At 39.7% G+C, this 15,734-nt stretch overlaps 1 protein-coding gene across 3 annotated transcripts in view; it reads right to left on the bottom strand.

Moving 5' to 3' along the window:
- Positions 1-1,023: 1,023 nt before the first annotated feature.
- DPY19L4 (dpy-19 like 4) overlaps positions 1,024-15,734 on the bottom strand; it is a 61,732-nt gene continuing 47,021 nt past the window's right edge. For all 3 annotated transcript variants that reach the window (XM_007532145.3, XM_060195975.1, XM_060195976.1), the window contains exons 15-19: positions 14,917-14,973; positions 10,773-10,855; positions 9,491-9,623; positions 6,153-6,311; positions 1,024-2,903 (exon numbers count right to left, since the gene is read on the bottom strand). In XM_007532145.3, coding sequence (XP_007532207.3) covers positions 2,739-2,903; positions 6,153-6,311; positions 9,491-9,623; positions 10,773-10,855; positions 14,917-14,973 — 597 coding nt within the window. In that variant the 3' untranslated portion in view covers positions 1,024-2,738. The remainder of the gene's footprint in view (positions 2,904-6,152; positions 6,312-9,490; positions 9,624-10,772; positions 10,856-14,916; positions 14,974-15,734) is intronic.

Genomic DNA, 15,734 nt, shown 5'->3' with positions numbered 1-15,734 from the left:
ACAGAAGCTCCCACCACCGGCACCTTCCACTTGACGCTTCAGCCTGAGTACTGTACAGGGCAAGGCGGGCAACTTAGCCACTGAATCATCTCGCCAGTCCTCCAGATTTTCTTACAAAAAGCAAATAAGGTGGTCCAGGAGGCACAGTGGATTAAATTTTTTTCACCCCCCCCGTGGATGAAATTTTAAAAAATATTTATTCCCTTTTGTTGCCCTTGTTGTTTTATTGTTGTGGTTATTATTGCTGTTATTGATGTCGTCGTTGTTGGATAGGACAAAGAGAAATGGAGAGAGGAGAGGAAGACAGAGAGAGGAAGAAAAAGACACCTGCAGAGCTGCTTCACGGCCTGTGAAGCGACTCCCCTGCAAGTGGGGAGCCAGGGGCTCGAACAGGGATCCTTACGCTGGTCCTTGTGCTTCGCGCCATGTGCACTTAACCCGCTGTGCTACCGCCCGACTCCCGGGTGAAAATATTTTAATCTCTGGGAATTCAGGACCTTCATGCTTGAGAGTCCAAGCTTTATCACTGCGCCACCTCCCGGACCATGATATATATATATATATATATATTTTTTTTAAATAAAATTTATAAGCCAAGAAGTTAAGGTGCTTATTTCAATGATTTTGTAACATCAAGGGCAACCTATCTTGTGTATTTTTTAAAATTCCTTCCACCCTGATCCCATAAACTTTATTCTTTACACAGTAAAGCTTTTTATTATCAAACTTAACACTTCCAAATGGAATTCCAAATAGAATGACTTGCAGAATCCTCCTAGTCCCCAAATTAAGGAAATTAAATGCTTCTCATTTAAGTTTCCTTGTACTATTTTTTTTCCTTGTACTATTTTTTTGGACTGTAGTTAAAATTGAGTAAGCTTCTCTCATGTAAAATTTACATTTGCCTTTTGAACTGACATTGAATAAAAAAATTCACTTTAAACATTCATTAAAAAAGTCTCCAAATCAGTTTATTTTAGAAATAAACCGACAGAAGCAAAAGGAACATACTAACATATATAAAAAAAATCAAAATTATCATCATATAAATCAATTCCATTAGCATTTCATGCTACATAGAAAGTAGGGTACACTTTTCACCTTTAAAAAAAATTCACATGCTCTAATCACAAGTACTCCTAAGTGACCAGTTACTATGCACTTGGCAACTATGGCGATATTTTGTAAAGCTTGGAGATAAGTATTCACGACTCACTACTAAGATGAGCAGAGAAGTTTAAATGTTCTGTCTGAAGCTACTGAAATTTAACAATTATTAAAAAATTATACAAAAGCATGAAATGAGACAATAAAATGAATGCACCAAGTATATGACACTGTCATAAAATGATCCTAAAGTTCCAAAAGAGCAAAGTGTTTGAGCGCTAGTCTAAGAATGAAAGTACTTTCATACTTTAAAACATATACGTATTACAGGAAATAAAGATAACGGAAAGGTACTCTTGACATGTAGTAAGTTCTAGTACTGAAATAGTGCTAGAGTACTCTAACAAGTGAAAATCTAAGAGACTTGTTAATTCCTTAGGTGTGTGAAGTAAAAATATGTGAACCATCTGCTTAAAATGATATATCTACCCTGAACCTCTTTAAAAATCCAAAATCAATTAATTTTTGACTTACATTTAACATACAATTTTAAAATATTTAACTTTAATGAGGACAGCACTTAAAACTAAAGCTGTGCTTGAGTCTAATTACAGCTGTCATTCTGTTCTTAATATTGAAGTTTAAAAAATAATAAAATTTGTCTTGTAATAAATATACATATATGCAGTCAGGTTCCTAGCATCCGTAGATATGTCCAGAAATGGTTGCTCCTTTCAGTGTCAGTTAAGTCTGATGAAGATTTAATATTACTTAATACTTCAGTAAAAAATATACGAGTATAATATATATACCTTATATCCATATTTCTTAAAACTTGGACATTCTTTCAAATGTCTATTTTAAAAAATATATATGTAGCAAAAGTTATTGTTTTATCATGATTTAAGTTGATATAAAAACTTATGGGCATAAGTGAAAAAGGTAACCACTGAGTCGATAGCTATAAAGTAATAAAACGCGGTATCATGCACTCCATATTACTAACAAAGTGCTCACTTATATAAGCCACAGCTGAAGAGTTGTATCATGGATGATCTGGATAGATCTCTAGATAGAGACAGAGCCTTAAAAATTACTTTTCTTCCTGTAAATTTCATCTTAATGTAAATATTCCACATTAACAGTTCACATTTAAATGAGTTCTGATATGTCTCAGGTCTATTGTAAATAAATCAGGAAAACTTACAGAAACTGCCAGGAGGGTAAGAATGGTTAAGTCTTTCCTCCCATTCTATAACTATACCACATGAAGCATGTCTTACATATTATGTCTGAGAGATAAACTCTGACCTTGAACTTCATTCATAGTCAAGATGAATGTTAGGACAGATTTTGGATGGAAATTTTGGAGGAAATTTTCACAAGAGTGTAGAAGGCAACACCTTTAAAGACCATGTGACAGTACTGAAGACATTGGGCTGGAATACTGCAGCATGGGCAGTGATATGGCTCTCCTATTCCCCACAGACTGGTAGATCCAGTTAACAGCAGAAGGGGAAAAGCAACAGTAAAATGTCAAGTGTCTATACTCTGATTCCAGATGACACCATGCAGGGTAGGAAGAGACTTTCAGGGGCCTCGCGTCTCTGAAATGAAGGCTCCACTAGTTTTCAAGACTGAAAGGATATCACAGTATTGATTCTATATACAAAGTAGGATCTGTTCCAGTATACTCGAGTGAAATAATTCATATACGGGGAATAATTAATTTTGACCTCATGGCAAAATCGTCCATATTTTGAGTAGGTTAACTTGTCACCTTCTTCACAAACCACCTATAAGACATATAAAACATAGTATTAAAATTTTGTTAAGTTTCCAAGAGAAATGCAATTAATGTAAGAGTAACTTTATATGTTAAAAAGAAAAAAAAAAAAAGGGAGTCGGGCGGTAGCACAGTGGGTTAAAAGCAGATGGTGCAAAGCGCAAGGACCAAATAAGGATCCTGGTTTGAGCCCCCGGCAGGGGAGTCGCTTCACAGGCGGTGAAGCAGGTCTGCAGATGTCTATCTTTCTCTCCCCTTCTCTGTCTTCCCCTCCTCTCTCTGCCCTATCCAACAACAACGGTATCAATAATAATAACAACAACAACAATGAAAACCAACAAGGGCAACAAAAGGAAATAAATAAATATTTTTTAAAAATCCTATTAAACATGGACTATCACTCACACACTGTTCACCAAACATCTCACCATCTTTTGGAAGTAGAAGTTTCTTCATAAGACAGTTACCATGTCTAGTAAAAGCTTAGGGTTTCTACTAATGTTGAGAAATAAGTATAAAATGCTTGTACTTTTCTTTTTCTTTCTTTCTTAAGACTTTATTTGGGCCAGTTGGTGCCACACTTGGTTGAGTGCACATAATAGAATGCGCAAGGACCTGGGTTCGAGCCCTGCTCCCCATCTGCAGGGGGAAAGCTTTGCCAGTGGTGAAAAAGTGCTGCAGGTCTCTCTCTCCCTATCACCCCCTGCCCTCTTGATTTCTGGTGGTCTCTATCAAATAAATAAAGATAATAAAAAAGCTTTTATTTAGTTAGCTATTCATGAAGACGGGGGAGGGGCCAGGTGGTGGTACAACTAGTTGAGTACATTTTACTATGTGCAAGGACCTGGGTTCAAGCACCCCAGGCCCCACTTGCAGGGGAGGAAAGCTTTGCAAATGGTGAAGTAGTGCTGCAGGCGTTTCTTCTTTTTCTCTCTCTTTCTCTCCCCCTCACTCTCTCCTTTTTCTCAATTTCTGGCTGTCTCTATCCAATAAATAAAGATAATTAAAAAATTGATCTTGCTTTCTATTCTGTAGATTCCTGCTCTGATTCTAACTATTTCCTGGCTCCTGCTGATCTCTGGGTCTCTTTTTTGCAGTTTCTAGTTGGTCCAGTTGGGTTGTTAGATGGTTTTTCAGTGGCATCTCCTCTTTATTAATGTGGGCCTGTATGGACAGAAACTTCTCTCTCAAGACTGCTTTAGCTGTGCCCAACAGGGTCTGATAACTAGTTTCTTCAATTTTGTTGATATCAAGGAAATTCTCATTTTTTAAATTTCTTCAGTGACCCATGTGTTATTCAAAAGCATACTGTTTAGTCCCCAGACTTTGGGAGAAGTTTCTTTTCTTTTTGTGGTTGATTTCTAGCTTCATACCATCACAGTCTAAGAAGATGCATTTTATGATTTTAATTTTCACATATTCATTTAGGCTGTTTTTGTAGCCCAGCATATGGTCGATCCTTGTGAATGAACCATGTGTACTTAAGTAGAATGTATATTCATTTCTTTTGGGATGGGAGGTGTTGTATATATCTGTTTGGTTCATTTCGTCTGCTGATTTATTGCCGCCTAGATCATCGGTCTCTTGTTATGTGTTAAAAATCTCCTATTACTGGGAGTCAGGCAGTAGTGCAGTGGGTTAAGTGCAGGTGGTGTAAAGTGCAGGGACCAGTGTAAAGATCCCAGTTTGAGCCCCTGGCTCCCCACTTGCAGGAGTGTCGCTTCACAAGTAGTGAAGCAGGTCTGCAGGTGTCTATTTTTCTTTCCCCGTCTTCCCCTTCTCTCTTTATTTCTCTCTGTCCTATCTAACAAAGATGACAATAATAACTACAACAACAATAAAAAACAAGGGCAATAAAAGGGAAAATAAATTAAAAATCTATTACTGTGTTACTGTCAATATCTCCCTTAAGTTTAGTGAGTACTTGCTTTATATATTTGAGCGCATCTAAATATGGAGCATATATACTTATAATGATTATAACTTCTTGTCCGATTGATCCTTTGACCATTATGTAGTGTCCCTCTCTATCTCTACTTACTTTCTTTACCTGAAAGTGTGCTTTTTTCTTTTAAATATTTATATTATTTATTTATTCCCTTTTGTTGTTTTATTGTTGTAGTTATTATTGTTGTCATCATTGTTGGATAAGACAGAGAGAAATGGAGAGAGGAGGGGAAGACAGAGAAGGGGAGAGAAAGACAGACACCTGCAGACCTGCTTCACCGCCTGTGAGGCGACTCCCCTGCAGGTGGGGAGCCGGGGGATCAAACCGGGATCCTTTCGCCCGTACTTGCTCTTCGCGCCACCTGCACTTAACCTGCTGTACTACAACCCGACTCCCCGATAGTGTGTTTTATCTCAGAACAGAACTGCTGTTCCTGCGCTTTTTTCTGCATTATTAGCCTGGAACATCTTGTTTCACCCTCTTACAATAAGCTTCCGTTTATCTTTTCTTTGAATGTGTGTTTCCTGGAGACATATAGTAGATGGATCCTGTTCTCTAATCTATATAGCTGTCCTGAGTCTTTCGACAGATGAACTTATGGTTTCCTTATATCCATTCTGGCTTTTGTTTTAGGTTGTTGATTCCTTTTCCATTTGCTTTTATTTATCATTTTGTGTGGATGGGTTTCTTTAATTATTTTTTCATAGTAATTACGTAGTGATTTATATGGATAAAAATTAATAGGAGTGTACATAAACACCATTCCCACCATCAAAAGACTGTGTTTCACCCCAACCCCGCCCCCCCAGTGAAGCTGAACTGGGGATGGATTTCTTTTCTTTAATTTTTTTATATTTATTTTATTTATTTTCCCTTTTGTTGCCCTTGTTTTCTCGTTGTTGTAGTTGTTGTTGTTATTGATGTCATTGTTGTTGTTGGATAGGACAGAGAGAAAGGGAGAGAGGAGGGGAAGACAGAGAGGGGGAGAGAAAGACAGACACCTGCAGACCTGCTTCACTGCTTGTGAAGCGACTCCCCTGCAGGTGGGGAGCCGGGTGCTCGAACCAGGATCCTTCCTCTGGTCCTTGTGCTTCACGCCATGTGCACTTAACCTGCTGAGCTACCGCCCGACTCCCCCCTGTAATTGTATTTTAAAAGTTTAAATTAAATAGATTTTCTAAAAAAAAAAAAAAAAAAGTAACTTTCCAAATGGTTACCTACAGTGCTACAGAAAGAGTGGTAATATTAAAATTGCACATGCATGAGGTACCAGCCCCACAAAAACAAATAAAAACTGAAATAGTTACTTACATGGCCATTTGCAATGTCTAGTAAGTCTTTAACCCTACAGCCTCTCATGGTTCCCACTTCATTGCAGATAGCATCCTCTACAATTAGGTAATTCGCTTTGTAAGATGTCAGTATTTTATAAATATCCTCAGCAGATCGTTTTGAATAGATTTGGTAAATCTGAAAGAAGATAGTTAAAAAAACGGTGGTTTTAAGACATTTAAAGTTTCTACTAAACAAAACTATACACTGGATAGATAGTATATCAGTATATCTGTAGTGCTGACTACTATTTGTGGAAAATAAAGATATCCACTAAGACTTGATTCCTGCCCTGAGGAAATTTATAGTTATCCATTTCTGGCTACAGTACATCTCCTTTGGAAAAATGTCCATTTGAATCTTTTACTTACTTTCCCCCTGTACTGGCAGATAACCGACATTTAACAACGTATATACAATTAAAGTGATTAATGTTTTTATTTAATACATATAATTTGCAAAATGATCACCATCGTAACATTGTCAAATTCTTCCATCACTTAATTTTCATTCCCTTTTGGGATAAGAACATTTAAGATCTACTCTTAGCGGGAGTCGGGCGGTAGTGCAGCAGGTTAAGCACAAGTGGTGCAAAGCACGAGGACCAGCCTTAGGATCCCAGTTTGAGCCCCTGGCTCCCCATCTGCAAGAGAGTCGCTTCACAAGCAGTGAAGGGGGGGTCGCTTCACAGGTGGTGAAGCAGATCTATCTTCCCCTTCTCTCGATTTCTCTTTCCTATCCAGCAACGACAGCAGCAATGGCAACAATAAAAATAACAACAAGGGCAACAAAAATGGGGAAAAAAACCAGCCTCCAGGAGCAGTGGATTCGTAGTGCAGGCACCAAAACCCAGTAATAGCCCTGGAGGCAAAAAAAATAAATAAGTAGTGGTCTGGGAGGTGGCAGAGTAGATAAGGCACTGGACTCTCAAGCATGAGGTCCTGAGTTCACACCTCAACTGCACATGTACCTGAGTGATGTCTGGTTCTTTCTCTACTATCATTTTTCACAAAAAAATAAATCAATAAATAGTGGTCCAGGAGGTGGCGCAGTAATAAAGCTTTGGACTCTCAAGCATGAGGTCTTGAGTTCGATCCCCAGCAGCACATGTGCCAGAGTCATGTCTGGTTCTCTCTCCTCCTATCTTTCCCATTAATAAATAAATAAAATCTTTTTTAAAAAATCAATAAATAAAAGCTTGGGAATATGTTGTAAATATTGAGTTTTAGCATCTTTATCTCTTTGCAGGGCAGTAAATACTAAACAGAGGCAGCTGTTTTGTTATTTCTTAGGTAGATGTCCCCATCTCTTTCCTCTTTCAGTCTATTCTCTTTAATATGACCACAATTAGCTCTCTCAAACACTTATAAATAAATATTCCCTTTCTAGAATTATTCAAAGTCGGGGCCGGGTGGTGGCACACCTGGTTGAGCGCACGTATGACAAGGACCCAGGCTCGAGCCCCCGGCCCCCAGCTGCAGGAGGAAAGTTTTACGAGTGGTGAAGCAGTGCTGTAGGTGTCTCTCTCCCTCTTCTCCCTCTCTGTTACCCTCTTGATTTCTGGCTGTCTCTATCCAATAAATAAAGATAATAAAAGGGGGAGGTAGAGAGGCAGAGAGACACTTACAGCTCTGCTTCACCAGTCGAAAAGCTTTCCTCCTGCATGCAGGTAGGGACCAGGGGCTTGTGCATTGTAACATGCACTCAACCAGGTGTGTCAACGCCTGGCCCCCAGTATGTATAAATTCTTTAGCAAGACCTAAAGATCCTTTGGAGTTTTACCTCATTCCATTTTCTACTCTTGTGGTTGCCAAGATTTTTCATGGCTAATGGTACTTTTTCCAGCCTGAACTGATATGCATTCTTTAAAAAAACTTTTTTTTCTAATTTAATTGAGAGGGAGGGGGGATACAAAGAGGAAGAGAGGCAGAGAAGAGACACCTGCAGCACTGCTTCACCATTTGTGAAGCTTTCCTCCTGCAAGTGAGGTCTGGGGGCTTTAACCTGGGTCTTTAAGTATTATAAGGTGTGCTTAACCAGGTACACCACCACCTGGCCCCCTCATGTGCATTCTTTTTTTTTTTTTTAATTTTATTTACTTATTAATGGGAAAGATAGGAGGAGAAAGAACCAGACATCACTCTGGTACATGTGCTGCCGTGGATTGAACTCAGGACCTCATGCTTGAGAGTCCAAAGCGTTATCGCTGCATCACCTCCCGGACCACCCTCATGTGCATTCTTTACCCAAAGAAGTTTCTATTCATCCTTCAAAATCCAGATGAAGGGGATCACTTTCTTTTTTTTTTTTTTTAAATTATTTTTTGTTATCTTTATTTTTTATTGGATAAAGACAGAAATCGAGAAGGAAGGGGGTGAGAGAGAGAGAGAGACAGACAGACACCTGTAGCCCTGTTTCACCATTTGCAAAGCTTTCCCCCTGCAGGTGGGGACCAGGGGCTTGAACCTGGGTCCTTGCACATTGTAGCATGTGTGCTCAACCAGGTGCACCACCACCCAGCCCCAGGGGATCACTTTCTAAAAACATCTTGGAAGAACTGTTTGCTACTGCTTTTTTTCCTTGCTGTACTTTGTGTGGTTATGTAAGTATATGTATACCTACAGTTTCATAACATGCAGTAGAAACTAAGATTGTAACTTATTTAGGCATAGTGCACTATCACACAAAATTATCAAGAGCTGAAAGTGTGAATTATTATTTCAAGATTCAGAAACTTAAGTCACACAGTCAGTAGATAGAAGGGCTCACATTTGAGAACAGGTCTCTACCCCAGTTAACATTCTAATTTTTTTTTTTTTTTTTTAACCAGAGCACTACTCAGTTCTGGTTTATGGTGGTGCTAGAGATTAAACATGGGACTTTTGCTGCCTCGGGTATAAGTTTTCTTCTGGGAGTCGAGTGGTAGGTAGCACAGCGGGTTAAGCGCAGGTGGCGTGAGTAAGGATCCTGGTTCGAGTCCTCAGGCTCCCCACCTGCGGGGGTGTCGCTTCACAGGTGGTGAAGCAGGTCTGCAGATGTCTATCTTTCTCTCCCTCTCTGTCTTCCCCTCCTCTCTCCATTTCCCTCTGTCCTATCCAACAACAACGACATCAATAATACCTACAATAATAAAACAACAATGGCAACAAAAGGGAGTATTAAAATTTTTTTTAAAAGTCTTATTTTTGTATAACCATTATGTTATTTCTCCAGGTCTGCATTCTTTCTTTACTACAGCCGGAATTGATACTACGTGTTTCTTCCTAAACTTTAGAGTACACTGTAAAATGACATGAAAAGTCCACATGTAGTCTTACATTCTCGTTTCTCTTGAGAAGATCGTCATCATTATAAAGAGGCAAGCTTGTCACCATCCAACCAGTACATAACTTAATTGCACCCATTAACTGCGGACTTCCTGCAAATACAGCTGCAATTGGGGCTTGCCTTCTGCAAATAACCATAAAGATTAAAAATTTAAAAAAAGATACTCATTGAAAAGCCAAGTACATACTATTTAGATCACTTAGTTATCAGTTCTGAAACACGAGGCAGTTTACAACGTACTTGAGTTTTAACATTAACTTTCATTTCATTTATGGATTCACTAAAACAACAACAACAAAGTGAACACCTACTATGTACCAGGAATTGTTTTGAGTGCTGAAGAAATAGAAATTTTGTTAAGAGGGAAAGGTGGGAGGTGAAGAGTGGAGTATAGCCTTGCATACTTATGGAAAGGCAACAGGAGCCAGGGGAGATCATCAACATAATCAAATAACTCTGGGTAACAGGACAGTGAGAGGTACATACTATTTTAGAAAGTATGGTCCTTTCAATGGTGTGTGTTACAGGGGAGAGGGAGGCCGAAACTGAGCTTGAGACTTTGGAGCCTCAGGTCTGAAAGTCCTTCCATAAAGACATCATACAATCTCTCCCATCTTTATTTGAGTTTAACCAGAAAATTAGAACTACAAGCCCAACCAAAAACTAAACACACATACACATATATATCCTATAAGATAAAAGTTCTGACTTTTGTAAGAATTAGGAAAAAGCAAACAAGCAAAAAACCTGTAGTGTATTGCACCAACGCAAAGGACTCTGGGGAGGGAGAGAAGAGCAGGGGTGGAGAGGGCATTGGGGTTCTGGTGCCTGAAGGTGGAAAAGACCTAAGTTGGGAGTTACGATTATTCTGCTGACACCTACCACAAGGAAATGAGAAGTCGTACCCATGTATCAGCAACTGAACAGTAAAACCATTAACTTTCTCAATAAAATGACTTTTAAAAGTTGATGTATGATTTCCTCTGAATCCATTAGACAGCCAGAAGTGATCAGCTCATAGCTTAATATCAGTCTTGAGCGATTCAGTTCTTTTTATCATTATTATTATTTGATATAGGCAGCCAGAAATCAAGAAAAAGGGGAGATGGAGAGGGGGAGAGACAGAAAGATAGACACCTGCAGCCAGAATCCACTGTTTATGAAACTTTCCCCTGCAGGTGGGACTGGGGGCTCAAACCTGGGTCCTTGTGCACTGTAATGTGTGCACTAAACCAGGTACGCCACCACCCAGTCCCGCAATTCAGTTCTTACTTTATCCAGGTCATAAGTTCCACTGTATCTGGGTCATAGAATTCTTGCAGTTCTGTTAGTTCTGCCATTAATCTTGGAAAAAACTGAAATGCAAACAAAATCCCCCAGAAATACGTATAAGAATATAGAAAGTTTAAAACAGTTCCACATTATTTAAAAAGAGTGAGATTAACTTAAGATAGAGGCTATTACAATATTGTTCTTATGGAAAAATGTCACATATCTTTTTTTAAAAAAAGATTTTACTTATTAATGAAAAAGATAGCAGGAGAGAGAGAAAGAACCAGACATGACTGGTACATGTGCTGCCAAGGACTGAACTTGGGACCTCTTGCTTGAGAGTCCAATGCTTTATCCACTGCATCACCTCCTGGACCACTCACAGATATCTTCACTGATCTTCATATCAATGACATGTTCATTCTTCTCAGTTCAAATAATCTACCTTATGGTTATATACTTTTAAAAAAAATATATATCTACCTTATGGTTATATACTTTTCTTAAAAAATTATTTATTTATTTTTCCCTTTTGTTGCCCTTGTTTTTTATTGTTGCTGCTGTTATTGTTGTTCTTATTGATGTCGTCGTTGGATAGGACAGAGAGAAATGGAGAGAGGAGGGGAATACAGAGAGGGGGAGAGAAAGAGAGACACCTGCAGACCTGTGTCACCCCTTGTAAAGTGACTCCCCTACCGGTCCTTGTGCTTGGCGCCACCTGCGCTTAACCCACTGCGCTACACCCAACCAGCAGAAAAACTTTTTTTAAATGCTTACTTAGTAGGACAGAAACTGGGATATACAGACACTAGAGAGAGAGAGAGGAGTGAGTATACTGGAGCACAAGATACCAACAGTACTTGCGGCACCATTTGTGATACCCCTACAGGTGGGGGCCAGAAACTCCTGAGCCAGAGTTCTTGCACGATAATGTGTGCTCTCAACCAGGTGCACCACTTTCATTTTTCTACTGTAACTGTACAGTCTTCCCTACACCATTTGCTGAAGAGGTTTTTACTCCCCACTCAATGATACTGGCTTTTTTTTTTTTCTTTTGCCTCCAGGGTTATCACTGGGGCTTGGCACCTGCACTACAAATCCACTGCTCCTAGAGGCCATTTTTCCCATTTTTGTTGCTGTTGTTATTATTGTTATTGTTGTAGTTATTGGATAGGACAGAAAGAAATCTAGAGAGGATGGGAAGATAGAGAAGGGGAGAGGGTGTCGGGCAGTAGCACAGTGGGTTAAGTGCACATGGCACAAAGCCCAAGGATTGATGTAAGAATCCCAGTTCGAGCACAGGTGGGAGTTGTTTCACAGGTGGTGAAGCAGGTCTGCAGGCTTTATTCTCTCTTCCTCTGTCTTCCCTTCCTCTCTCCATTTCTCTTTGCCCTATGTAATAACATCAATAACAACAACAATTAAACAACAAGGGCAACAGAAGGGGGAAAAAGCAAATAAAAAAAAGAGGGGGGTCGGCAGTAGTGCAGAGGGTTAAGCGCACGTGGTGCGAAGTGCAAGGATCAGTGTTAAGGGTAGCGGTTTGAGCCGCCAGCTCCCCACCTGCAGGGGAGTCGCTTCACAGGCGGTGAAGCAGGTCTGCAGGTGTCTTTCTCTCCCCCTCTCTGTCTTCCCCTCCTCTCTCCATTTCTCTCTGTCCTATCCAACAACGAATGACATCAACAACAATAATAACCACAACAAGGCTACAACAACAAGGACAACAAAAGGGGGAAAAAAATACCTCTAGGAGAGGTGGATTCATGGTGCAGACACCGAACCCCAGCAATAACCCCGGAGGCAAAGAAAAAAAGAGAAGGGGAGAGAAAGACACCTGCAGACCTGCTTTACCTCCTGTGAAGCGACCCCCCTGCAGGTGGGGAGCCAGGGGCTCCAACTAGGATCCTCACGCTGGTCCTTGCACTTTGCACCATGTGCACTTGCTTAACCTGCTGCGCTACCGCCTGATCCCCTTTTAAAAAAATTAGAGACGGCCTGAAATCAAGAGGGTAGGAGGAGATAGAGAAGGAGAGAGACAGAGAGACACGTATAACCCTGCTTCACCACTCACAAAGCTTTCCCCTGTAGGTGGGGGCTAAGGGTTCGAGCCAGGGTCCTTGCACATTGAAAACGTGGGCTCCAACTAGGCGCGCCACCACCCGGCCCCTCCTCTGGCTACGTGTGTGCATTTGTTTATAGGTTCCCTGTTTTTATCCCAAGGCCATTATTGATAGGCAGTATAGTCTGAGGTTAGGGAATGTGATGCATTTGTTTCTCTTCATTTCACTCAGGACTGCTTCAGTTATTATGGTCTTTTGGGGTCCCATACAAACTCTGAATTTGTTTCATTTCCGTGAAGAATTCCATTAGGAGTTTTCACAGGGATCGCACCGAGTCGTTTTTAAGACCCAAGGAGTTATACACTGTGCCACTTCCCAGGCTGCTAACAATATTCATTCTTCAGATTCATGGACATAGGATGTTTTACGAGTACTTTGTATCTTTTGATAATGGTCTACAATTTTCCTTTTTTAAGATTTTATTTATTTATTAATGAGAAAGACAGGAGAGAGAGAGAAAGAACGAGACATCACTCTGGCACATGTGCTGCCGGGGATCGAACTCAGGACCTCATGCTTGAGAGTCCAAAGCTTTATCACTGCGCCACCTCCCGGACAACCAGTTTTCTTTTTTTTTTTTTTATTAATTTTTTTTCAATTTTATATATTTTTTGATAAGACAGAGAGCTTGAGAAGGGCTGAGGAGACAGAGAGAGGGAGAGGAAGAGAGACACCTGAAGTTCTGCTTCACCGTTTACGTAGCTTCTTCCCTGCAAGTGGGGACGATGGACTCAAACACAGTTTTTTATGCACTGTAACACTGTGTACTCAACCAGGTGCACCACCACCAAACCCCCCATCCTCCGCTGCCCATTTTCATTGTACAGGTCTTTTAATTTTCACTCTAATTTTCTGTCTGTTTGTTTTCTAAAGCACTACTCAGCTCTGGTTTATAGTGGTGCTCAGGCTTGAACCTGGGACTTCTGGTGCTTCAGGCATGAAAGTTTTTTTGCATAACCATTGTGCTGTCTCCTCAGCCCTAACATAGTTTTCTTTTTGTAAATAAGATTGCTTCCTTCATTTCCCTTTCCTCTGGCTGATCATTTATGCTTAGAAACGCAACAGATGGGAGTCGGGACAGTAGCACAGCAGGTTAAGTGCAGGTGGCGCAAAGCAAGGACTGGCGTAAGGATCTTGGTTCGAGCCCCCGGGCCCCTACCTGCGGGGTAGTTGTTTCACAAGCGGTGAAGCAGGTCTGCAGGTGTCTCTCTTTCTCTCCCTCTCTCTGTCTTCCCCTCCTCTCTCCATTTCTCTCTGTCCTATCCAACAACAACGACATCAATAACAACAATAATAACTACAACAATAAAACAACAAGGTCAACAAAAGGGAATAAATAAATAAATAAATAAATAAATAGAAATGCAACAGAATTATGTATACTGATTTTGCATCCTAACACCTTATTGAATTTACTGTTTCTAGTAGTGTTTTGATGGAATTGCCAAGATACTTTTGACTATTATGACCTATTTATTCAGGAGTATTCTTTTTTGTTGTTGTTAAGTATTTATTTATTTATTCATGAGAAAGATAGGAAGAGAGAAAGAACCAGACATCACTCTGGTACATGTGGTGCTGGGAATCAAACTCAGGACCTCATGGTTGAGAATTCATTGCTTCATCCACTACGCCACCTCCCGGGCCACTATTCAGGACTATTCTTTAACAATTATAAGCTAAATTAATTATAGCTTCAGACTATAGAAATTTGCATCTGTTGGCATTCTAATTATGAGTTAGATTTTTAAAATCTTGTTCTGAATGATAAAAAAAAAAAAGCATTATTAGGAATTTATACACTTTACTTTGTTAGAATAGTGTCTCAGAGTCTAATAGCACATAGGACTCGCATGCAAGGACCAGGTTTAAACCCAAGCATCACTAAAAGGCAGAGAGAGGTGAGCAGTGCTGTGGTCAAAAAATAAATAGAGTAGTGTCTCAATGTAAGTGTTCTCTATAAACAGAAACATGTTATCACTACTTTGTAGATAAAGTACATTTTTAATCATATGATTTCTTACCTCTTTCCACAAGCTGAGACCTATTATAGTGGGCACAGCCATGCTCAGAACAAGAGCCTAAAATATTAAAGCAAAAAGAATTACAGATACATTTCAAAATGCATTTAAGAAGAAGTTGGGAAATGGAGCCCATGTGGCCAGGCAGTGGCAAACTGGTTGAGCACACACACCACAATGCGCAAAGACCTGGGTTCAAGCCCCTGGTCCCCACCTATATGGAGGAAAGCTTTCATGGGTGGTGAGGTAGGCTGCAGGTGTCTGTCTCTTTCCCTCTCTAGCTGCCTCTCCCCTCTCAATTTCTCTCAATCTCTATCCAGTAATAAATAAAAATATTAAGAGAAAAAGGAAAAAAGAAATGTAAACTGTACAATGTTTACTGTGCTGTAAACCATTAACTTCCAAGTAAAATGAGAAAAAAAAAGAAGAAGAAGTATTAGACATTACTACACACACATTCAGTCAGAAGAACTGAAGTCAATGTGATGGAATAAGATGGAAAATTCTTTTTTTTTTTTCTTTTTTGAGATGGAAAATTCTAAAGACAAGTTTAAGACACATTAAACTGGAAGTGAGACACACCTACGTAACATATAAATTTAAAACAACAACATAAAAAAGGTGACATTTGTTATATTCTTTCTTTTTTATTTTTTTATTTATTTTCCCTTTTGTTGCCCTTGTCTTTTTATTGTTGTTATAGTTACTACTATTGTTGTTATTGATGTCATCGTTGTTAGATAGGACATAGAGAAATGGAGAGAGGAGGGGAAGACAGAGAGGGGTAAAGAAAGATAGACATCTGCAGACCTGCTTTACTG

This window comes from Erinaceus europaeus, chromosome 8, assembly GCF_950295315.1.
Source record: "Erinaceus europaeus chromosome 8, mEriEur2.1, whole genome shotgun sequence".
NCBI classification, from domain to species: domain Eukaryota; kingdom Metazoa; phylum Chordata; class Mammalia; order Eulipotyphla; family Erinaceidae; genus Erinaceus; species Erinaceus europaeus.
This window is presented reverse-complemented; position numbering and strand designations above follow the sequence as displayed.